The sequence below is a fragment of the Panthera onca genome, chromosome B1 (assembly GCF_046562875.1).
Source record: "Panthera onca isolate mPanOnc1 chromosome B1, mPanOnc1 haplotype 2, whole genome shotgun sequence".
NCBI lineage: Eukaryota > Metazoa > Chordata > Mammalia > Carnivora > Felidae > Panthera > Panthera onca.
The window spans coordinates 43,022,349-43,048,002 of record NC_138342.1 but is presented as its reverse complement, the minus strand read 5'-3'; the positions used below and the strand labels follow the sequence as shown (position 1 = coordinate 43,048,002).

Here is a 25,654-nt window from a genome sequence, read left to right as displayed (position 1 = left end):
CTTTGTTCAAGTATTGACTCCACAGTCCATGATGTTATACTTCTTGGATCATCGCTGTCCTCATCTGTAAAATGAGGATGCTAATACTTGCCTCGTAGAAAAGTTGTTGGGATTAAATAGATGGGTAGAGTATGAAACACTTGGTATGTAGTCCAGTTCTCATCCCATGACTGCCAGCTCTGGCTCCCTTTTCTTGTCACGCATGCATGCATTCTCCTTCAGAGGCAGCAAAATTGCTGTGAGCGACAGACTAGAGTTGAAAGTTTTTAAGATAAAAATGTACTTAAATCTTTTTAAAACTTTTTTCTCTCCCTCTACAGGTCATCCTCATAGAATTTTTACCAAAGACACCGATTTTTCGACCAGATTAGCATTCACTTTATTTATAGAGACTTTCCAAGTATGTTGTCTTTCCAATGGTGCCTTGCTTGGTGCTCTCCTGGTGGTGACATAACATTGGTTCTACAGAATCGTGTGGTGTTTTTTTTTTTTTTTTTCTGTTTTTGTTTTTTTAAATAACCGCATGTTCTAAGTGTGCATTTTTGTCAAACTTTGCAACAGTTATTTCATACAGATGTTTAATACTTAAGTTATTGTGCTCTTTTCTGTTATGTATTCTGATTTTCAAGGATTACTTTTTTGTATTATCGAAAAAATACATTTGAACTTAGCATAAAAAGTGGCCAGCCTTTTTTATTTTATCACCAAGGTACACACACAGTCCTCTATTTATTAATTCCATAATATAGAAGAACACTTTTGTAAGCCTCTACTTATCTATTCCAAGCACACTCTTTGTATTATTTTTCTTCCTTTTAAAATTTAAAATAGTTATTATTTTAAAATAGTAAGTTTTCTTTAATAGCTTTTTGGAATCTAACATATCCTTTTCCATACAATTCCTAATGCTCTGTTTACAGCAGAAATATCTGTTACGTTATGAAGACCTATCAACAAATTTTGAAAGTGTTTCTGTCTTCAGAGGTAGTAAGGCAGTATTAAATTATTTTTAATAGAATAGACAAATAATGAATGGTATGCATGCACCTAATGGTTACTAGAGCTCAGGATCACAAAATATAGTAGCATTACAATCTGTGTATATTTTTGATCAAGATGATGATAATGGCCTTACTTGCGTTATTTTTTATTGTTTGTCAAATCTTCTATAGAAAAGTATGGAAATACTCCTTTTAAAATTTCTAAGGAAAATACTTCTCCCAATCTAACATAATTGTAGAATGGATATATGTTTCTGAAAAGTTTTTGAAAGAAAGCAAAAGTTCTAGAATTAAAAGTAAGCTGGTGTTTAAATACCCCATTGATACTTAGAACAGATTACTATTGCTAAGAAACGGAGGACATATTTAGTACTGTTTTTATTCACTAGTTTGCTTTCAGTCCAGTTATGTATACTTTTTTGACTGAGAATGCGACATGTAAGTTTGAATCAGATTAACATATTTCTTCTAAATATATACAAATATACATATCCCCCCCCCCCTTTTGGTTGTACATATCTCCATGCATTTTAAAACTTTCTAAATTTCTGAATGGCCTATGTGTAAATTTTTGTTTTTATAAACCTGAAATTATACAAGTTTTAATGTGTGTCAAGAACTTGTTCCATTCAACTGTGGTATCTAGCAATAATGTGAATAACTTTTGAAATTATATAAACTATGCTTACTAATTTGTATTAAGAATTGGTACCACTATACAGTATCTTTTCTCCTTGTATTAAATCTTTTAAATACCAGTTTCTTTAATTTATATACCTGTATTTTTTAAAAGTATTTCTCTGTACTTCTCCAAAGTACTGTAATTGTATATAAATTTGAATAGTTGGAGTCTAGAATCTTATATCCTATATCCTATATTGGACATTAGGAACTATCTTAAAAACTAGGGTGTTGTTTTTGTTTTTTGTCTGAGAATTATTTGTTTCCATTGCCCCCCAAAACACTTTTCCTACGAAGAGTTCAGAGTACAAAGATTCAAACACTTCTCGCTTTATTTATTGACTTTATGTCCAGGGCATGTCCTACCACATTAAAGTAGTGGAACTAAAAGGGAATGCTACTCAAAAACTAGTATTCCTGTATGGTTTCAGTGTGAAAAGTATTAAGTGGAGAAGGCTGACTCTGCCTCAGGATTCAGAAAGAACAGAAAAATACATACGTAGACACTGCAACACGTCTACATATTTTAGGTATTCCATCTCAAAAATTTTGTAAATTTGTAGAGTACCATATTGATCAGCTTTATAGGAAGAACTATACCTATTTAGACATAATTTTTTTTCTCCTGTTATTAGTCTTCTGGAAATTATAATTTTAAAATTATTCCCATAAGAATATTTTAACAGTAAGATAATATTCATAGTTGACAATATTTAGGAATAGGATTTTTTCAAGCTTTTCTGATTTTGAGAAGTATGTCAGTTGCTTTAAGTTTCCTTAGAAATATGCACTCTCATTTAATGTGTGTGTAGAAAAGAACGATGAATGACTAATATGTGGCATCACCATTAGCCAGTTATACCCTGAGCAGTTCCATTTCCCCGTTCGGCTTTTCGTTTTTAGCTCCCGTGGAGCCCTCTGGCTTATCTTTTCTTGATTCATGAATCTAAGGGCCCATGTTACTAGAAGTTGTAATGTCAGAGATGCATATGTTGTGTGAACATTAGCCCAAAGGAAATATTTAAAATGGTAATTGTTCTTCAGTTCCTATTTTCTGACTTAAAGTTCCTGAGACATAAACTATAGGTACTTTTTAAGTTGGCCAAGAAAAGGTATTATTGGCAGAAAATCTAATGTGTAGATTTTACATAGGCTAAGTGAATAACTGTGATCCTTGTTTATGTATAATTGGCATTTTACAGGTAGTCCATCATTCTTGTGTAGAAACATTTACTTTGCAAAGCTTATTATATTTTAATACATGACTATAATATAACTGGGTTAAAACGTATACTCTAAAACCTAATGACTATAGTAAAACTCAAGTGACACAGTTAGCTTCTAAGGCAGATACTGGCCCCGCTCACAAGAGGGTCACCTTACCTATAGCAAATGGTCATCAGATGCTTTATTAAGACTCTTCAATGACTAGGTTCCATTCATTTGAAATTCAAACATACAATTTTGGCCAAAAATCAACAAGTGTTCAAACCTTTAATAGTAAGCAATGATTCCCTTTTCTTACTAGAAAAAGTACTTTTATAATTGAACAGTTTTGGAGCGGGAAGAACTACAAATTTCTCCATGGTTGTGTTCTCAATGTTATTTGCAGACGACTTCTGATTGCTTCTTTATACTAGTAGACACAGGCAAACTGTGTGTAAAACTTTGACAACATTCCATATCCATCTTTGGTTATAAAAGAATGATATTAATAGTGACAGGTACAGCTGGATTCACAGTTGCATGTGTTCAAACTACAGTAGTCTTACATAACATTATGTACATAGACTGTTTCCACTTTTATGGTATTCTGCTTTACAGTTACAACCTTGAGCTGCATGCCTGATTTTCACTGTAAATATTTGCTTTGGCTCGGCTGTTGGTCAGTAGTACTAAATCAGAAGTACAACCTGTTTAAAAAACTGTCTTTGACTGAATTCCAGCATCTAGTCCTGGACCCTGTTTCCTTCTCTCCTGTCCTATCCTACTGAAGTACCGTGGGTCCTTTTGCTGCCCTCTCGATGTCCAGATGGCCATGGACAGAGTTCACCATGCCTCTGTCTTCCTTCCCCAGTACAAATGGTAATTCTTTTGCGTTCTTGGCTACGTGTTTAGAAGGCCAATTAAATTGAGCTAGTCACATTAAGTGATTAATGGCTGACTCTCTCAATTCTGCTAAGATGGTACTTGAATTTAAAAAATTTCCTGACTTAAGTTTCCCATTGTTGCAGTGGTACAATTGGTATTTTCCTTTTCATCAGACTCTATCAGTCCAGACTCTGCAAGGATGGTTGCAAGTGGGGCTTCTCAAACCACCATTTCTGAAGAAAGCTGATTTATTCATAGAGTATTGGAAAGAAGAGGCTCAAGGCTAATCCTTATATATATATATATATATATATATAATTTTTAATGTTTACTTTTGAGAGACAGAGCGGGTGTGGGGGAGGGGCAGAGAGAGGGAGATCTAGAATCCGAAACAGGCTCCAGGCTCTGAGCTGTTAGCACAGAGCCCAATGCGGGGCTCGAACTCACGAATGATGAGATCATGACCTGAGCCCAAGTCGGATGCTTAGCCGACTGAGCTACCCAGGCGCCCTAAGGCCAGTCCTAAACCAGACTGTTAATCATCCCATAATAGTTGTGCTTAAATATACTTTTAGATATAATAGCCAACTTTATGTTATGTTAAGGAACATACCTTTTATTTAAGTTGAAATTTCAAGGTGATTAGTCTTTAAGGCTTATTATCTTGTTCTGTACTTTTACAGAGATTTTTTGGTAGTAACAAAAGAGAAGCTTAAATATTGTTTGTATTGTGAGTCATAATTCTGTGCACTTGTTTCTGTAATCGGGGAGCAATACTGCCCTTCCTCCCACCATGGTAAATTGAAACAGCAGAGGCTGATTGTAGCCTTAATAGTACTGAAAGCAGAAATTCAGAGTGCTAATCCTGATTTTGAATTTATTTCTGATGTTCTGCAAAATCATCAAATTACTTGGCTTCTTTGCATTTATTTTCATTTCCACAAAAGGAAGATACTATGACTACCTCATATTTTTAAGTCATTTATTTTGCTTTTATTTACTAAATCCTATATAAAAGTAAGTAGCTAGATGTTCAATAGTAACGAATGAGTAGCTTTTTGATTGAGTTACAAAGTCAGCAGAAATTTGAGTTACTGTCCAATTTTGCATTTAAAATTAAAGAGTTAGAGTGAGTACTCCTTATATATATAGTAATGATTTGCATGTTTAAAAATCACATAGACATTAAATATAATACTTGAGAAAGGTTTCTTTCTAATAAGACCCTTTAAGATAATAGGTACATCTCAGATACTTGAGCAAAACCATGCCCCCCCTTTAGTGACATTTCCTCTACTTCATAAAACATGGTGCTCGGAATTTGAGAGTTGAGTGCTTTTTTCTCTGTATGAAAGATAGTATATTGCTTTCCTAGCTCTTTGTCAGAAATATTTCAGTGAACTAACTATACCAGGCATTCTTAATTTGGGCAGATAAGCCAACATTTTATTTGTAAAGAAAGTCAACCAGCCTTTAAGAGAAGACAAGTAATGGATCAGTGTTTTGGCTACTCTTCTGGACCATAATACATTCTCAAACTGCAGATTTCCTCCTATTATCTTGCCTGCCGGTTTGTAATTTAGTATAGCTGGTTCCAGTTCTTTCTTGACACAAATACTATACAGATTTAAAATGTTCTAGAAGGAAAGAGCATTCTGTTCTCTCAAGAAACCTTTGGCACTAATAAAAAGACCACCTCCTTCTTTATCTTCTAGTAGCAGCTTATTTAATTAGGTTAATTGCAATAATCTCATTGCATTGCTCTGAGGTCTTCATGAACAGGAGTTTGTATTAACTGAAGTTATCAAAGCCCTTTGAAAGTTCGTATTTCTCTTTACATTTGTCGGAGCTAATGACTGACATCTTGTCCTGGCAGAAGAGTTAAGCGTTATGAAGCTGGCAGTGGAAGCAAGGTAGACATGACTGGAAAGCAGTATGCTGAAATCTACTGGCCAAGAGAAGTAACTGCATTGTTATCCTACACTTTGGTTACAAGGGGCAAAATTATGCAATGGCTGGGAGTTGCACACAGCTTTACTGCTTCCTTTTTATACATTCTTTATGTATTACAATGGAATTTTTTTTTAAATTTGTTCTAGATAGTTTTCCTCGGCTATCATGTCCTTTGAGAAGAGAATGGGAGGCTACCTTGAATAAAGTATTCTTTTATTTATCTTTTATAATGGAAGTGTGACAGTTTTTTAAAGAATACTAAATAAAGGATTTTAGGAATTTGTTCCTATATATATCCTTAATGAGCATGGAATAGTTTTCACATAGAATAATCAGAAACTCATGATGGGTGACAATTATGCAGACCCAAGATCACAGTCCGTATTGTGTTTTCAGTTAATTCTAGTTACAATCAGGTAAGTCTAGTAACATTGTAAAAAATGAAAATAACCGGTAAAATATACAGCTGAATTTTAAAGGTATTTGTATTTTTCTTTCATTGAGAAATTAACACCATTGTCAAACGTCTGTTTTTATTAAAATTAGATTTTTGGGGGGTTAGATAAAAATTTGTTGACCTTCATAATTGTGAAGAAATATGTAGATGGGTTATATGTGAGGCGATTTGCTTTTTGGTCACATGTTGGTTGCAGTAGGTTTAGTCTTATAAAATCAAGTCTTAATTGAGAGGGTTTTTCTAGTAAATGGATTTCTAATTTGAAATAGGGGACTTTTTTTTTACTTTTTCTTTACTTGCTTGCTTTGGCTAGTTGAGTTTTTGTTAAGTGAGTTGGTTTTAATGAGTGACTTCAGTGCATGTTTCTATGCTTGAAACTAAAATGTGGGCTGATTTACAGCATTTGGTCTTTGCAGACTCTACTGTATTAGATAAAATTTTAAGGCAATTTAGGTGAAGTTGAAAAAGAGAGCCTGGTACGTAGAGATAAAATCACTTTAAAAGAAATTGGCCAAACTAAGGATGTCTGTTGAATTGACCATGTAAATGAACACACACACAAATACTTCTGTAGACATGGATTGTACGAATATCAGGGAATTAAATAATTGACATTATGTATATGAGTTTAGGAACCATGCCTAACAAACCTTTATATTTATGTGTTCATAACTTGCGTGTAATTAGAAAAAAGAATAGGAAGAAATACAACTTATATATTATCTTTTTTCTCCAAAGATCTTATTTAAGGTGTTCCTAAATTTCAAAAGCCAATACAGCTTTAAAATAGGATTCTCAGTTATCTCATTTAGGTTTAGCCTTGGTTTTTAAGCTTTCAGGGGGACACAAATAATTCTAATCACTACTCCTGTAAATATACATATTTAGCAGTGTTTAAAGTTTGTTGTATTGTTTCAAATGACTGTCATACAGATTTTTTACGTTTCATTGTACCTGATGACCCAGCACGCACATGCACACAAACTTCATTCGAAGATAAATTGTAACTCAGCTTACTAAGGCATCTCGTCACAGTAGGCAGGAAAGGTGCTTCCGTCCGTCACCTGGATTGCTGACGTTAAAATAAAAATGACAATTCTATTTGAAACATTTAAAAACTAAGGGGGAAATTTTGTGTTTGTGGATTATTTGTTTCCTCAAATCATCTCAATATTGTAGTTTTCAAAGAATTGATTCCTTATTTTCTGAATTCCTGCTCTTTCATTAGCTTATTTTTTTTTCATTCTGATGAGAAAAATATGAGAGTTCTCAGAAGTGTATTCAGTTTCCTTTTTCACAAATGGAGGCCTAAGCAAAAATGCCATTACCTCTTGCAGCAGTTACTAGAAGGCAGCACAGAAAGCCTAAAAAAGATAGCTCAACCTTTTGTACCTACAGCCTTAGATATTGTTAGGTAGCCATTCAGTTTTCTTTGCATTGTGTGTGAGATGAATATTTCTTGAGACTTTTTTGTTTGCTTTACTAAAGAAATCAACGAAGAAAAAAAAAACCCTCAAAAAACAAAACAAACAAAAAACACCCTGTAACTCATGTGAAGCATGCAGGGTGTTGTAATTTCAGTTTGCAAAGCGGTGTGATACAATGTTGCTGAGCCAAAAGCACACGATAGATTTAATGTAGCCAATTGTGTACTTTTGAAAAAAAGAGTAACTGTTCCCTGTGAGTTAATTTTGGATTTTTTCAAAATCTCTCTTTTAGGCTTTGTGCTGGATTCTTCCAGACAAATGCGTATTCCATGTGGGCCACTGTTCTGCTAAATGCTCTCAGTTCTCCTTTTGCAATCAAGATTATGTTGCTAAGGAGATTTTGCTTTTATTGGTGCCATTGATTTGTGTTAATACGTTTTGAATACCTCTCCGTATTCTTCCGCAGACAAGGCCAAAAGAAAAACTTCCCCGAGTTTCCCAATTTACATCACAAATGGAGCGGTGGTGTAATGAAGCCGATATAAAGTGGGCAGTTGAAAGGGAACTAAAGAAGGGCACTCAAGTGAGAAATGAAGAACTGTGCCGAGTGTAGTCTGTGGGCTGCCTTCGGTCCAGCTGCAGGAACTGGCTCTGGCCAGAGGTAGAGTGAGTGAGCACCTCCCCTCTGCAAAGACCACCCACTTTTTGGAGCGCAAGGCTGCATACCATAGATGACCTCACTGACTCATATGGGGCCATTAAAACAGTGAGAAACTCTTTTCTGAAGTGGCAAAGAGATGGTTCAACTCTCTTTCCGAATCCTTCCTGGTGCGTGACTGAGGCTAGACTTCCTACACCTTATGACCTGAAGTTGTCCTTTAAAGGAAGCCCTGTGGATGAACCAGTTTTGGCTGTGAGGATTAGCATATTCATAATTGTTGGGAAGGCTCTAGGTGAGAAAGACCTTAACTGGATTGTGAAATTGAAGGTTTTAGTTATATGCTCCTTACTTGGTATCATGTTCCAGACTTCCAAGACTCTCTTTGCTATAAAGCTGAGTGGAAGGAGGATCCAATTCGGTCTTGAGCCAGTGGACTGACTTGCTTAGGTTGCAGTACCTGAAGGTGCTAGGGACTTCCTTTTATGGCACATCTTACACACCCTTTTAGTGGTTGACATCGTTCAGACAGTCTGGCATTGATGCGTGTGGCTTTGTTTTGTTTTTGTGTTCAGCACAAATACTGCACTGATATAACTTGAAGAGAGTTTAGACATTTTCAATTAGAAATGTCAGAAATCTAGAAACTAGGAAGAAAAATTGCTACACGAGTCTCCGCAAATTTAAAATTGATCACAAGGGAAGTATCTCAAGTATTAAAAGGACAAGCCTGTGTGATTTGGAGGTGAGAAATGACTGTTCCTGGTCAAAACAAGTAATTACATCAGTAAAAACTCTAAACTAGTAGTTCTTTAATATTGAATGATCTGGGCAAGAAGCATAAATTGCAAAGGCATTCTGCTACCGGGGGGAAATACGAAATTTATTAAAAAGACATCTGAAAAGGAAATTCTTAATTCCTGTACTTATCGTACCTTTTCATTAGTTGTTTCCCCCAGAAGATGCTTGTTGGCTACTGTGCATCATAGATAAAATCCCAATTTCCAGACTATATCCGGTAAGAATTTTTCTTACAATCAAAAACCTTGGTATATACATATTTGTGGATGTTTTTCCCTCTGTGATATTTTTAAAGCTTACTTATAGCTTAAAGACTAAAGTTGAAAAGTATAGGGATGAATTTAAATCTTCAGCCTTGTGTTTCTGACTGTATTTATCAATGGTTTCTATGCTACCATTCAATACTGGAATCCTAAAATTGAGAATTTGTAAGAATGAGGAAAATGGCTAAGACTTCATTATAGGTGAAAAGTAGTGAGAAACACAAGTATTTTTATATATTGAGAGCTTTTTTCTTTCCACTGAAAATGACTTTTACGTTACTTTATTTTTTATTTTTTTAATGTTTATTTCTGAGAGAGAGAGAGCAAGCAGGGGAGGGGCAGAGAGAGAGGGAGACATAGAATCCGAAGCAGGATCCAGGCTCTGAGCTGTCAGCACAGAGCCCGACGCGGGGCTCAAACTCACAGACCGTGAGATCGTGACCTGAGCGAAAGTCGGACGCTCAACCGACTGAGCCATCCCGGTGCTCCAACATTATTTTAAACTTTAGAATTCTCATACTTGGACAGCCTGACCTGAAGAGGCAGGCAAACCTGTTCTGTTCATGTATATAAGACATAATCATTATAGTCTTACTCTGTGCATCAAGCATGTACCAAAAACTCTTGTGAAGTTATTTTCCAAATATAGGTAAAATTTACCAGAAGTATTATAAGATTGATGGACTCTGATAAGCCAGCTCTTTATAGTTAGTTAGTCTTCTGTTTATAACATGCTACTACTACCTGCTGGAAGGTAATTTTGTAAAAGAACACAGGTGTAAAACCAACCACTCTGCCTTGACTGACTAGTATTTCTTCTGCATATTACTTAGGGCAAAGATGAGTTGGATTATTTATAAATGCATGGTGTGTGTGTAAATACTGTCAAAATCATCGACAATTTGGCTGGAAAAAGAGCTCTGACGAAAGGATATGTGTAGGAAATAAATTACCTTCTTTTCCAGTTTTGTCATTAGTGAGTGGGTCTTGCTTTTTAGCCATAGCTTACAGACTTTTTTTTTTTTTTTAATGTAGAATATCGGATCTGGAAGAAACCCCAAAGATGTCCTATGGGGGGTGTGCATTAGAATCAACTGGGGAGTATTTTCGTTTTTCTGTTACCCATGACTATATCCCCACCCAACCCCCATTAGAATTGGGAGGAGAGGCAAGGAGAGCATGTATATTTTGAAAAGTGTTCTCAATTATGGTAAGACATTTTCCCTTCCCATTCTAACTTTATAATGACCTAGGCAGGTTGTCACTTGTCTACACTCTTAGATGGTTAGTGATAGTACCAGGACTAAAATCCCTAGTTCACAAATGTGGGGTCTGTCTTGCAGTAAATGCTATAAATAGAGTCTTTTTTACAAACTTAGTGATTTTTTTTTAAAAAAATCCAAGAAGTTACCATTTGAAATCCAGAAAGCATTATCAAAATTGATTCTTTGTGGCTGAAAGAGTATCATCTAAAGCAAATTATTCGAGCAAAAAGTTCTCAAAATTTCTTAGGTCCAAAGTGAGGAAATTTTAGCTCTAGCTCCTGCCCAACCTGAGAGCTGTGACTTAGACATTTAGTTATTTATTGCTGATCCGTGTGAAAACATTCAGAATGGCTGGCAGCCTCCCATGCCCGAGTTAAACATTCTACGGCCTGACGAGACTGCTGGGTAGCCAACTTCACATCAAATTAAACACATTCTCTTCATGATGAATAGCTTGGAACCCAAAAACTTGATTTCGTTACAAAAAATGCAAGGGGTGTGTTGTTTTCTAAATTAAAATTATTTTATGTGTTAGTGCCACCATTCTGGTTGTGATTGTCAGGTGTATTTTCTTCCATGGTGGTGAGATGGAAGAGAAATGGACAACGAGGGACTTTTGGTACTAATAAAATTAAAAAAAGGACTCCAACAAGGTTAGACACAATGTGGCCCAGAGATGAACATTCATGAATTTTGTATTGAAAAAATTTACATTTCATTAACATTTTAAATTACAAAGGCAGGTCTACAAATACCGATTTGTATGTGTGTGTTCTCATTGCATTTTCCAAGCAAACAGTGAATAATGTAATGCTAACTTAACTATATCCTGTTTCCTTACCATTAATTTCCCTCTTTATTTATTTTTTCTCCCGCCCCCCCTTTTTTTCTTTTTATTTTAAAGTGTGAGTTAACTATAATGTGTAGCAACATTAATTTCAGTGAACCCTGCTTTACATTTGCTATAGATCTACGCATGTAAACTTCATGTACTCTTCTTCCCTATGTAACAAATGCTTGGGGATAATGAAGTGTAGTCTGAGCATCATTGCTCAGCTATGTAGTAAACCCATTCTCCACAGACTTGCCACTCTAGTTCTGCATCCATGTAGATAGAAATCAATTGTCCTGATAAGGAGTGACAATATAAAAATGGAATGTTCGACAATTAATGTTCACTAGGGACTAGAAATTCGACTTCAGCTTGCCATTCTTTTAAACATCTTATACTTTGGGAAGTTCTGTGAAGTTACAAGGGATTTGAAAGGGTTGTGGAGGAAATAGCAACTGACTAATGTAATGAATTGAAATGTTGGAACTAAGAACTCTATGCTGGAGGGGCTGGCTGGCCAGCAGGCTGCCAGTGTAGGGTAATTGACAAGCAGGTGCCTGAGAGATGAGAGGAAAGACCCTAGTTTAGTTATTGGCATCAGTAATAATGACATTGTGGCTCTAGGCGGTGACTGAATAAGAAAGTAGTCTATCATATGAATTTGAAGTGTGAATTATTCAATTGCAGAAAGTTATAGTGTCTAAAATTGTTTTTACTGACTGAAAGTCCTTTGACTGGAATCTCCCATTTAAGGACTTGTTCTTGTACAGCTTGAAAATTTAGCAGCTTAAAAAAACATAGCAGTTGTAGGTATATTTTTGAGGAAACTATAAACTTTAAAAATCACAGAATTTTTAATAGTTTTTATGAATGTGCTTTTCCTTTGAATGCTTCGAGCACTCAGATTCTTACATAGTTTGGGATTCTCTTCTCAAAGAAGCAGGCGTCAGCGAAGATAGAGCCTTTTGATGTAGGATTGCTGAGCTCAACGTTGTCTCTCTTACGGTAATGGTCTTCTTGCAGCAGTATGGAGCCCCTAAAACTATGCTTCAGGTGTGTTCTACCTGAATGCTGCATTTTTTTTCAATATATGAAATTTATTGTCAAATTGGTTTCCATACAACACCCAGTGCTCATCCCAAAAGGTGCCCTCTTCAATGCCCATCACCTCCCCTCCCCTCCCTCCCACCCCCCATCAACCCTCAGTTTGTTCTCAGTTTTTAAGAGTCTCTTATGCTTTGGCTCTCTCCCACTCTAACCTCTTTTTTTTTCCCCCCTCCCCCATGGGTTTCTGTTAATTTTCTCAGGATCCACATAAGAGTGAAAACATATGGTATCTGTCTTTCTCTGTATGGTTTATTTCACTTAGCATAATACTCTCCAGTTCCATCCACGCTGCTACAAAGGGCCATATTTCTTTCATTCTCATTGCCACATAGTACTCCATTGTGTACATAAACCACAATTTCTTTATCCCGAATGCCACATTTTCAAACATGAAGGGTAAACATGAAGCATCTCTTGGTTATATCTGTGGTTCCTCCATTGAACTACTCTGATTTACTCATCGAAATGACATTCTTGGAATAAATTTGTATTAAGACCACAAATGAAGTTCATTACATCATTGGAAACCAACTGGAGAATGTTTTCAATTAAACAGGAAGATGAAGTATAGCAGCTGACAATGTTGAACCCTATCTACTTAAAGAGCATGCTAGAATTTGTTCAAGGCACACCTTTGAGTGATGTCTAAAATCAATTGGGGGAATATTTAAGTAGCTTAAAACAAGGAGTAAAACAAAAATGATCTTTGTTTTTAAATAGTTCAAAGTATTGACCAGAGATAGTAGTAGTTCTGCCTTGAAGTAACATTTAGATTTCAGAATTTGAGTGTTATTTTTATGTTTATTTTGACAAAATGCTGATTCTGCTTTCTTCAACAACGAAAAGGCTTAAGGCTTTGGATTTTTTGAAACTGCTAGGTCTAATTGTTGAAGTTTTGAAAACAAATCCAAGGGAATGGCAAAAATAAGTCAAACAAGATAGGATTTATTATGACAGCAAATCTATTTACTTACAAAATTGCCTTTCAAGAATATCTTTTTTTCAAAGCAAAAGAGAGAAACAAATTTGACAAATTTATTATTGTCATTTAAATGCCACTTCAAGTGTGTTTTCTTTGACTCTAATTTTAACAGTAAAGATAGGTGATTACCTCATCTTTTTTCCTGAAGCAAAGGAGTCCAGCTCGATATGGCAAATCTACTGTTAAAAGCTACCCTGTTAGTATACTTTTCTTAATAAGATTGTTCATTACATTTAAGTAGATTGAAAAAAAAAGTCGTCTCCATTATCTCACACTATCCGTAGGACTCTTGTTACTTCCAACAAGTACAGTTTTCCCTTTAAAGAGTACTTTCATCATCAGATGAAAGTTTTTTTGACATCAGTTCAAAACTCAGAAGGCACAAAAGAGAATAATTGCTAGTTTTCGTTCTCTTCAGTTCACTTCCTTAAGTAATCCTTACCTTGTGAGGTTATTTTGTTTTTGTTATTAGTATTTATTTTCCTACTAGTTATTAAGGAGATTTATTATTACAGTGTCCACAAATCACGTACAGCGGCCTGGAATTGAAGATAAAGACTTCCTTTAAAAAAAAAAAAAAGGTAGTTATGTTAACTAACTAGAATTTAAAAAAAAAAAAAAAGATGTATTGAAGTGTACTTCCAAGAGATGACACCACGGTGCTCTAAAGACCTGTTGAATTATTCTTCCTGATTAAGACAAAAAATTCAATTAATAAGTTGTATTCGAATCCACAGTTGATCTTAGGAAAATAGTCTGAAAACCAATTGCCCCTCATTGTGGCTAAATGCACTAAATTGATTAATGTAGATTTGAGTGCCAGGTAACAGAGCTAGAAATGAGTTACTACTGAAGACATTTGAATTATTCTCTTTAATCGAGTCCTATTTCAGATGGGTTTGGTGAAGGAAAGGCTCAAACAATGTATTAAGCTTGGCCCATTCCCAGATACCGTGTGCCAAGTGCACAAGATATTAAAGGAAATAACATCTCTGTTTCTGAAGAGTTGAGGTTGGAGGAATAAGCATGCAACGTGGTCTGACAAGAGCCAAGGGAATCGGCCGTGGTAATGACCATACCATGTAATTCAGCAATACATTTTGTACCGTGTGGGAAGTTCAGTGAAGTCTGCAGGAGAGAGAGTAGAGGTGATTTCGAAGCCCCAGTTGAAACTTAACGGACGTGTGCCGAGACAGAACTATGTTGCGTTAAAAAAAACTGAGGGGTTCTGATAAATAACAGGGAATGAGCAGTTGCCAGAGGAGAGAGAGGTGGGGAATGGGCAAAAGGGGTGAAGGGGAGTGGGAGGCACAGGCCTCCAGCTATGAAATGAAGAAGTCACAGGGATGAGAGGAACAACATAGGAATAGAAAATGAAGTCAATGGTATTGTAGAAGTGTTGTATGGAGACTGATGGCAGCTGTGCTTGTGAACATAGCATCACATACAGAGTTGTGGAATCACTACACTGTACCCCTGGGACTGATATAACATTGTATGCCAACTACAAGCACACGCGCGCGCACACACACACACACACACACACTACTAACAACAAAAATGGGTTCTGCAAGACTAGAAAACAGGGAGAATTGTCTGGCACATAGTATTATATGTTAAATCAATGAATTAAGTGGAAGCATCAAGAGAAGGCCAGAAAAGGAAGAAGGGGTGTGTGGCCTGCTGCAATTTTAACTCTAACCTGAAGCTGTCAAAGGATTTTTAGGAAATGAGCGGGCCTGATCGGTCTGCCACTGACAAAGCTCATCCTGACCCTGAAATCAGCCAAAAGAAACAAGTCCCAATGTTAATGTTTTAACCTGTAAAACAGGTAAAAGTCATACTTCCTTAAAGAACTCATTATTCTAGAAATAAGAGCAAATAATGGGTAAGAGGGAATGGAGGTGTAGAAAAATGATTTTACCCTTTAACTTAAAGGCTAGCCTTCAGACAATTTTGCGTAGTTATCTGGGAATTTATCAAGGAATCTGCTGACAGCAGAGAGCCCAATGCAGGGCTCGAACTCACGAACCGTGAGGTCATGACCTGAGCTGAGGTCATGACCTGAGCTGAGGTCATGACCTGAGCTGAAGTCAGACGCTCAACCCGCTGAGCCACCCAGGCACCCCTCACGAAATAGCTGTGAGGATTAAATAACATCCTGCCTATGTGCCACTGGCAATGCCACCGGCCATAAGCCACCAGGAAGTGTAGGGGTCGAACAAAGTTGGGTTCCTTGCGTTGTTGAAACTAGAGCACACAATGGGGCATCAGTGAGTGTATTCCTATCAGACAGCACTGAAAGGACTTTGTTATGGGATATGGACTTATTTGGGAGAGTTCAAGGAAGCAAGAGTTTGCTTGCTTCCTGAGATTCTCTCAGGAAGTGGGGTTATTTTATTTATGATTGGCTATCTTCATGGATCTTGTTTATAAGGTAGGAAGAATGTGGCGAAGTTAAAGCTGTAATTGGTAAAGAAGCGGCAGTCGCTAGTCTTGACGGGGCGAGGGGGATGTTTGGAATTTGTGCTTTGCACCGTGGCTTTGTTTTTGTCTATACTTAGACGAAATTATGAAGAGGGCTTCTCTGTTTCTCATTTCATCAGGGTCATAGAGTGACCTTGCCTAATATTGGTGTTCTGTGACATTAAGTGTGTGTTCAACAGGAGAACACCAAGGCCTAGCTGATAGTAACAAGCCAGCCTCCAGATGCCATGGACTGCTTTTCTCCCCTTAGTGAGCACGATGCCTGGCAAACAGTTAAAGCTTAAGGAATAGTTCTTAAGGAACTGTAATATTGAGCCCAAGTCTCAAATGCTTTTCTGAAATCTGGCATCGTGGCTCTGTTGGCCTCTTGTATGTGAATAGATTTTTCTTACATTTTAGATTTTTACTTTGAGTTAGTGTTTTTCATAATCAGGAAGGATAAATCAGAATGTTAAACTTCTGATTCCTTGAACGTTTTTATGCAAGTTTAACTGAAAGTTTAAAAATCTAATTCCAACATGTCTATTTTATGTAAATACCACACTGGCCGACCTTTATAGTGTTCATCATGACTGCCCTTAAATATTAAGTGCAGTTATTCATATGATCTCTGTGTTCCCAGATATACCACGAGAGCAGGGCCCTGTTTGTCTGTTATTTTATCCCAGGCACTTGGTACGATGCCTTGCGTAGACTAAGTGTTGAAGAAATGGTTATTGAACAACTCAAGGAGGAAACGATACTGTGCTTGGAAAGCGGAACCGAAACTAACATCTCCTGAGTGGTTACTCATCGCCAGGTGCGATTTTAGACACCACACACAAGTTATGAAATCCTGTACATAGAGGATAATTTTTCTATTCTGCAAAGGGAGCTTTGACTTAAGCTGAATAAACTTGCTCTTCTAGGAAGTGATTAAGCTCGATTCCAGATCTGTGTTTTTCATCAAACATTTAATAAACACTCGCATTGCACTGGGAATTCAACTTATCAAAGGCTGTCATTAGCATCTGCTGCCTTGTAATTACAGCCGTTTCTTCATCTGCTCCCCCCACCCCCCCCCACCCCTCCCCCCGCCCCGTCATAGTCACCTGGGAGTCTCAACGTGTCTTCAACATAGCTGTCCCCGACTCGGTGCTTACACCTAGCAGCCAAAGGGGGCTGGAGAAGAACCCACAACCAGTGCGCATTTCATTGTTAGCTCATTACCACAAGTGTCAAAGAGTTACCACCCAGAGTTGTTGTTATACTTCGCAAATACAATTGTTCCCTTGCTCTCCAAAATTACTTTGTCGTATCTCTGCTTCCCTCTTAAGTGTCCAGCACCAACCTTCTCCTACCACTGAATCTTTTCATCCATCCACACACAAACATCCTCTTTTGCCTCCCATCTTTAAACAAAACAAAACCCTCCCCGGACCTCCTATCCCTTTCTGCCGCTCCTCTCACATCTCACAGACAGCTCAGAAGCTTTCTCACATCCCAGCTTACCTTTGCTGACCCTAATACAGTTTTGGTTGCTCTCTCCCCTTGAAAGATTACCAACACCACTCTGCCAGATCAGCAGTCGAGCCTCTGTTACTCTGAAGCTTGGTGTCCGTTGGCCACTCTGTCCTCTCCCTGCCCTGCCTTTCCTGTTTCTGTCAGTTACTCACTCCTCTCTCCACCCACTGGCTCCAGCTCCTCTTAACCCCCAAATGGTGGCTCCCTTCAAGGTCTCAGGTCCAAGACTTGTGCTCTTCTCTTTTTATACCCAATCTCATCTGATGCCATGGTTTAGAGACCACCTATCTGCAGATTCATGTTGCCGGCTCTGACCTTTCCACTGAGCTGTAAGTTTAGATGCCCAGATGCCAATTTAACACTTCTCTACTTGAATAACAAAAAGGCATTTCACACTTAAAATGGCCAAAGCAGGACTCTTGGTTTTCTCCCCTTGAAAACTGTTCTTTCTTCATTCTTCTCCCATACCTGAGTGTGGCTTCTTCGCTCGGATATTCAAGAACAAGGACCCAGGAGTTGTCGTTTCCCCTCCATGTGCCCTGCTCTCCATGCTCTACCTCAGAAATACGTCCTCGGTACTTTAATCTCTGTCCGTATCGTTGCTTGCGCTTTTGTCTAAGCTTCCATTACTTCCTGTCCATTCTTACCTGAATTGGTGCTCTTAACTGTTTTCTAACCTCCTATGTAATCCAGCCCTTGCCTATCTTTGGCCTCCATTTCCTATTTCCCAGCACCCAGTCTCACCCACTCCAGTCTTGATCCATGGTCTTTCCCGGTTACTCAAAAAGGCAAAGTGTAATTCTCTTTGGGGGCCTTTTATTCCTTGTTGCCTTTGCCTAGAATGACTTTCTGGTCATTCAGGTGTTAGCACCAGTGTCTACCTTCGTCAGTGAAACCTTTCCCAACCACTCAGTCTGAATTAGTCCCTCTACCCAGTCAGTATCCTACTGTAGTTTCTTGATTATATTTTTCACTGTCTGCATTTATCTTTTTCATATTTTTCTCATTTGGTATGGCTTCTATTAGGATATCAGCCCCATGAAATTGGGGACATTGACCGATTTAAATCCCAGCACTGTATTCCCAGCATCAAGAACAATGCCTGACTCGTGATAAGTGCTCAAGAAGTATTTGTTGAATAAATAAATTTTGTAGCCACACATGTTTTAATATAAAATTGGCATTACCCCACAACTTTGACCTTAGGAAACTCTCTTGTTTCTCTTATGGTTGTGTGTCCTCTCTTAAGGAATGTGTGTCCTCATTCCTTCCTTTGAGAAGCTTGGCCACTCCTACCCAGCCACTGTTAGGAAATTATAGTCTGCAAACCCCCTCAGATTGGAAAGAAGGGCAATAGGATCTTTGAATAGACATCAGTGAGGAAACTCAACAGTAGATTATCAATATAGACCGAAACAAAAAATAGAGACTGTCATAAAAACCTCTCACACGCTTGAGAATTTGGCTTGACCCTTGATTTAAATAAAGTAGTATACTTCCCTGATGGGGCTCGTTAAAGGTAACACTATTATGTGATGTGAGGAGAGATGAGACAAAGGCTGGAGTCTACTTTGAAAATATGTAAATCTCTGATAGGTCATGACTTCAGACCACACACAGACTGTCCTAGGAGAAAAAAGCAGGAAAGAAAAACTTCTATCCTTTTTGTGTTTGTACAAAATAGAGGGTAGTCCCAAGAGTGTCATGCTCTTTTCCAACCACGGACTAATCTTTCCTGGAATTGTAGAAGTTTTTTTTTTTTTTTTTTAATTTTTCAAGTGACTGAAACAATGAAACTTAGTCTTCATTAATCCAAATGTATTTCCTAACATAAGAATGTGTGTGTGCTGAGTGCACTTTACCAAGCATTTAAAAGCGGAAAGCAGGATACGATCACCACTCGTATTTATTTACCTCGACTCTTTTCTCTAATGCAGAACTTGTTTTCAAGCATGGAAACTCTTCTGTATCCCAAGAGAGTTCATCTTAGAAAACAGGTAGTGCCTGGGCTACATTAAAGGTTAGCACTTGACAAATTAAGGGTTGTCTTAATGTGATCTGCTACCACGCTCACTTTTGTTGTCAATTTTTACTAGATTTCTGCTTCCTTACTATAGAAGAGGATAGTGTTCTAGCCATTATTGTTGGGGTGTGAAGCAAATGGTACCAACACAGATTAGAAAAACTTTAAAAACTGGTCATTTGCAATTGGTCTACTCCCTTGATTGTTATCTGTATACAAATGATAGTGAAAAGATTTGGAATTTTACTGTGTTTAAAGGAACAGTTTTTGCTAAATAGGTTGGAAGTGGGGGTCATTCCAGAAAAAAAAAAAAAAAAGTAGCAGACATTAACAATTAGTCATGAGATTTTAATTACAACAAAATTGTTTTTCTTTAAATAACTATGTAAGATAAAATAGATCTGTTTTCCTTCTTTTCTCTGTTGCCCATTAGTAATGATTAGAATATACGAAAAGGAGGGGCGCGTGGGTGGCTTAGGGGGTTGAACGCCAGACGCTTGGTTTCTGCTCAGATCCTGATCTCGAGGTTGGTGAGTCTGAGCCCCAAGTCGGGCTCTGTACTGATGGCACGGAGCCTGCTTGGGATTCTCTCTCTCTCTCTCTCTCTCTCTCTCTCTCTCTTTCTCTATCTCTCTCTGCCCTCCCCCACTCTCACTTGCGTGCACCCTCTCTCTCTCTCTCAAAATCAATAAACTTATAAAAAATTTAGAATATACCAAAAGGAAATTTAAAATAATCCTCACCCTCATTATTACCCATCACTTGAATTCAATAGCGGAGTTAGCACTTGCGCTGCAGACCAAGTCCTACTTGCTAAATAAATAATGCCTCCAGTCAAAGCTGCTGTGAGACCCGTTTCGCCTGTGGCCCAGGCGGTAGCTGCCTCTTCCAATGCCAGTTGCACGCCATCATTATGTGAAGCTAATTTGGCAAGTTCTGGTCCTGATTTTGCACTCATTCCGGCAAAGCCAGTCCCTGTGGCACTGTAATAGTACCATTGTCCATCAGTCTGTCATAGTGACTGCCTTTAGGGCTCTCTGCTGTGCGCCATGTCCCCCAGGCACTGGCAGAACCACCAAAGAATAGAGGCCATTTATGGCTCCATTGAGGGTACATCAAACTCAGAGGAAAGACTCAGGGAGGAGGGCTTCTCACAGAACAGAGACGCTTTAAACATGCTCTCCTTCAGTTGTAATGAAAAGAAGAAAAAAAAAAGCACTTAGCCTCAAGGCTTTTCCCCCAAAGGAGTGATGCACACTGAAAGATAATACACAGGTCTGAAGACTGAGTTTTGAGGGGTAAGGGAACTCTCCAGCCCTGTACTTGTCTTTCTGCTGATAATTTGTAGGGTATTGCTGGATGGGGGGAATGGACTTGGAGGTGGGGAGGCGGAGGAGGTGTTGACTTCTTTTACTTCCTCGCACTGCGATTTGAAATGGAACAAATGAGCCGGATCTTTTTTTTTTTTTTTGCAATGAGGCAAGTATACATTAAAGAAAAAAAAAAAAGGAACCTGGAGTTCTTGAAAACAAGGAAACATTAGAAGGAAATGAGGCAGGGAGAACATAATAGAAAAGTGGTGACACCTTTTCCTTTAGGGTAACCGCAAGGGCCACTGGAAATGCAGATTGTACAGGCAAGGCCGCGTGACTCCGCGTCCGCAATTGACACGTTAAGACACAGACGAGTGCGGAAAGTCAGGGAAGCCGGTAAGTGCATCTATGTGGATCCTGGACACTTTCATCTTGCCGGCCTCCGCATCCCTGCTCTCTGAAAAAGCCTCTTGACGGTCTGCTCACAGAAAGCAAAAGAGGAGGAGGAGAGGGAGCAGGAGGGGAGGGCCTTCCTTAAATATCTGCTTGTGGTATTGTCCTCCGCTCACCAAGAGAACTCTGCACGAGGCGATCCTATTAGAAGTGAGAACAAGTACCTATTGTTTAGGCTTAAACAGCGCTAAGTGTTCCTTCTAGAGATAATTAATTTAATTAAAATGGTCCCTGAAGCCAAACTGAGCTTCGTGTTGAGCACGGCACAAATTCCTTCCAAATTCCAGCACAAGGCTCTTCAGAACTGGCAAGCTATCAGCCATGCAATGCGGTGGACGCCCTGGGCCTGGTCCCCACAGGCCTCCCTTTTTGACTCTGCTTGGAATGGAGGCCTTAGGACAGGGGCTAGACCGGAGACCCTTCCCGGGCTGAGGGGAGTGCCTTTAGTTCTGACGGGTTTAAAGGAAAGATCATCCTTTATCTGTGGATTTAGTTCCAAAAATGATGGTGGCTTTTTTTTTTTTTTCCTCTTCCTGGTAGCTTAGTTAAGGAGAAAATCAGTCCTCAGTATAGCCTCAGTGTGTTGGTGTCCAATAAATATACATTGAATGAATGCATACATGAATGAAAAGCGATCCTTTTGGTTGGCTTTTTGGCCTATTGTCATATGGAGTAAGGAGGTAAATTGAGTAGCATTTGATCTTCGATTGAAAACTACCAACTGTCATGTGCCCCAAGGGGACATAAGAAGGCAGCCCTGGATGGTGGTGTATTTATGGTGGATATAATTCAACATGTTTATTCCAACCCCCCAGGCCGGCACAATGTAGGGAGGGCCACATGGTAGGGCCGTTTAGCAAGCAGACTATGAAGTCAGAAAGACTGGGTTCCCCGCTGCCTTCCTTTCTTGTGGTGTGACCATGGGCACATTTTTAAAACCTCTCTCAGCCTTGTTTCTTCCTCTATAAAATAAGCATGAAAGCATATAAAGCATATGAAACCTAACTCACAAGGTTATTGTGAAGTTGAGGTGAAATATTGCATTCGTTCAACATGTACTCAACACATACCATGTGCCCGGCATTGTTCTAGGTGTTTGGGAGACATCAGCGAATGGAATAATGCTCCTTGTCTTTGTGACGCTTTGTAGTCTAGCAAGGGTAGAGGGGTGGGAGACAAACAAAAAACCAAAACCACAATAAAATCAATAAATGCTATGTTAGAAGTTCTGTGTGCTAGGGAAACAGTGGTGCAGGGTAAGAGTTCCCAAGGCAGAGTCAGGGGATCTGGGAGGAAGGAGTGGGTTACAAGTCTATGTAGCGCAGAGAAAGGTACGTAGCATAAGCCTCATTGAAAAGGTGATGCCTGGGTGGCTCGGTCGGTTGAGCGTCCGACTTCCGCTCAGGTCATTATCTCGCGGTTTGTTGAGTTCGAGCCCCGCGGCGGGCTCTGTGCTGACAGCTCGGAGCCTGGAGCCTGCTTCCGATTCTGTGTCTCCCTCTCTCTCTGCCCCTCCCCTGCTCATGCTCTCTCTCTCTCTCTCTGTCTGTCAAAAATAAATAAACGTTAAAAAAATTTAAAAAAAGAAAAAGAAAAGGTGATGCTTGAGCAAAGTTTTGAAGTTAGGGAGTAAACCATGTGGATATCAGGAAACAAAACGTTCTGGGCAGAGGGAACAGCCGGTACAAAGGCCAGAGGGTAGGAGTATGCCTGGCATGTTTGAGAGCCAAGAGCCAAGAGCGCCAAAGCTAGTGGCTTGGAGCCGGGAGAAGTCACAGCAGAGCAGGTTGTATAGGACCCGCAGGCTAATGTCAGAACCTGGAGTGAAATGGGAAGCCTGTCTGACCAATATTGGGGCCATTTGGGGGAGGGAGGTGGCTCTGGGAGGGATAATAGCAAGTTTGCGGGCTGATGATGCAGTCGTATCATGATCCCGTTGAGGGAACACCGCTGATGCAGGAAAGAGGAGAGGTTTGAGTTGCTGGAAGGATGTGCTTGAGTAAGTGGTGAGAGGGACTGGCTCTGGGGGGATGCGCAGCGGGTTCTATGGCAACAGGTATCAGGCAGAGAGGTGGGTGCAGATGCTGGTAGCGGGTAGATGTGGCCACGGGAGTCTGTGGACATTTGCCTCTGGTTCTCTCAAATTTCTTAGGGAAGTAGGAAGCAAAGTAATCAGCTGAGAGGAGGCGGGGAGAGGAAAGTATGAGCTTGCTGTTGAGGAGAACAGGAGATTAAACGGACTTCGGGAACATACCGCGCACGGCAGGTGACATACGGGCCCACGGAAGGGTTAATGATCACGAACTCAGAATGAGGCTGGTCAGTGCGCTTTTCAGCCAGACACATTCAGCCATTCTGTACAGGCAGAGGCTTGGGTTCTGTGAGGCTTGTGGCTTTGCCGAAGCCCGATGACAAAGCGAGCGGGGAGGGGATTTCAGGGGTTCTGAAGTGAGTAATCACAACACGGTGACCGACTAAGGAGTTTAACCTGGGTAGCGAGAGAAGTTAGGGCCTCGAGTAGAAAAGGGGAAAGATCATGGTTTGGAGGAATTGGAGTACTAGAAAGTGAGCTGGAAAGACTGGGGGTGGGGTCAGCATGAAATCTGTCAACCTAAGATTATGTAAACGCATCTAAAGTCTTAGGACCATATCTGGTGCGAAGCAAACGCTCAATGATTGATGGCTATCGCTAGGAGTTTATAACGCCTTATCCAAAACCTTTGAGGCCTGATACATTTCCTAATCCAGAATTCTTCGGATTGTAGGCCGTACGGTGCGTTTACATCTCCGTTGAGGTATTGGAAAGATTTCCGTCATCAAATACACTGGCATTTCTTCAGGGAAATGTAAGAATATTCACATTAAGTGGGATACACAGCCTCCTGAAAGCCTAGGCCAGATTTTGCTACTTGACAAGTTTTAGCACTAAACTTCAAAGCCACTTTTGTTTTCGGGGGTCTTTGAGATCTCAGAGGAGAGAAGGTGAACCTAATAGTGATATTTTACTAAGAGCTGTGAATTTAGGGGAAACCACTTGATTTCTCTAGATATTAATTAGTTGCTTAGTTGCTGCTGTGTAAAAAGAGTGCTTTGGGTTTGAAAAATTTCTGAGCTACTCTCGGACTTGACTGACATTTTATGATTTTTTGATACCCTTTGCCAAACATTAAAAAAGGTGACTTCCTAGTAAATCCTCCATAAGACAATTAGATAAAGAGGCTGGGCCCAAATTTTAAATTAATAAACATAAATTGGGTGACTATTATAGTGCCGCTTCAACTGTTTATATCAGAAGAATGTAGACACTTCCCTTTCCATATGCAAGGCTAAGAAAAATGTTAAGTCAGGAATAGGCAAATCGAACATCCATCCAATTTGGTGAAACCTCAGGGGTCAGATAGATTAAAGGTCAGGCTGAATTCACACAGAGTTTTAATAAAAATACTGGGGCGCCTGGGTGGCTCGGTTGGTTGAGCAACCGACTTTGGCTCAGGTCATGATCTCACGGTTGGTGAGTTCGAGCCCCGCGTCGGGCTCTGTGCTGACAGCTCAGAGCCTGGAGCCTGCTTCTGCTTCTGTGTCTCCCTCTCTCTCTGCCCCTAACCCCCTCGCATTCTGTCTCTGTCTCTGTCAAAAATAAATAAACATTAAAAAAAAATACTTATGAAATGCTGCATTGCGTAATTACATTCGTGTTTATTTTTATAATGGCTAAGGGTTTCCCAGTAGATGTTCCGCCACGACTTGCTTTGATGATTAGATGAGGCTGATTTTTAATTTAAAGCATAACATCCTTTGCATATAGTGTACTTAACAAAATCCTGGGGGAAACATGTGCCCTTGAAGTAGATGAAGTATATTCCCTGCTTTCAGTCACTCTATTCTTTAATGTAGCAAATCCTTTCTTTATAGGTGCAGCAAAGGTAGATGTCAGCCCAACGTTGTCCAATTATCACCCATTCCCTGGGGAGGCATTCCAACATGGAATTCACTTTCTGGAAGTGAGCACAATAGCAAAGAATGTTGCAACACTCCAAACTTTAATAGAATGTTTTGCATTTTTTTCCTTTCTATGTATCGTTCTTTTCTACAAATAATGACCAGATATGCCTGTTTTAAACTAAAAAGTCCCTGGGGGCTGGCTCAAGTGCATTTTCAACCCAGACGGTGCTACAGAGCTTCTCTCCACGTGTCCAATTGCATTACCACGTGGATGTGAGCTGGTAATTCAACAGTTTCTTCAAACATCTTCTATGCAATGGCTATTCTCCTTCAGGATGCTCTTACCATTTTCCTTCCTTTTTGCTTAGCTCAGTTACTACTCATTCATTAATACTCACCTCAGGTGACAACTTCT

At 39.1% G+C, this 25,654-nt stretch overlaps 1 protein-coding gene across 2 annotated transcripts in view; it reads left to right on the top strand.

Moving 5' to 3' along the window:
- Nucleotides 1–5,956, top strand: part of CHIC2 (cysteine rich hydrophobic domain 2) — a 56,814-nt gene extending 50,858 nt beyond the window's left edge. For both annotated transcript variants that reach the window (XM_060655039.3, XM_060655040.3), the window contains exon 6: nt 321–5,956. In XM_060655039.3, the coding sequence (XP_060511022.1) occupies nt 321–371 (51 nt within the window). In that variant the 3' untranslated portion in view covers nt 372–5,956. The remainder of the gene's footprint in view (nt 1–320) is intronic.
- Nucleotides 5,957–25,654: the final 19,698 nt, after the last annotated feature.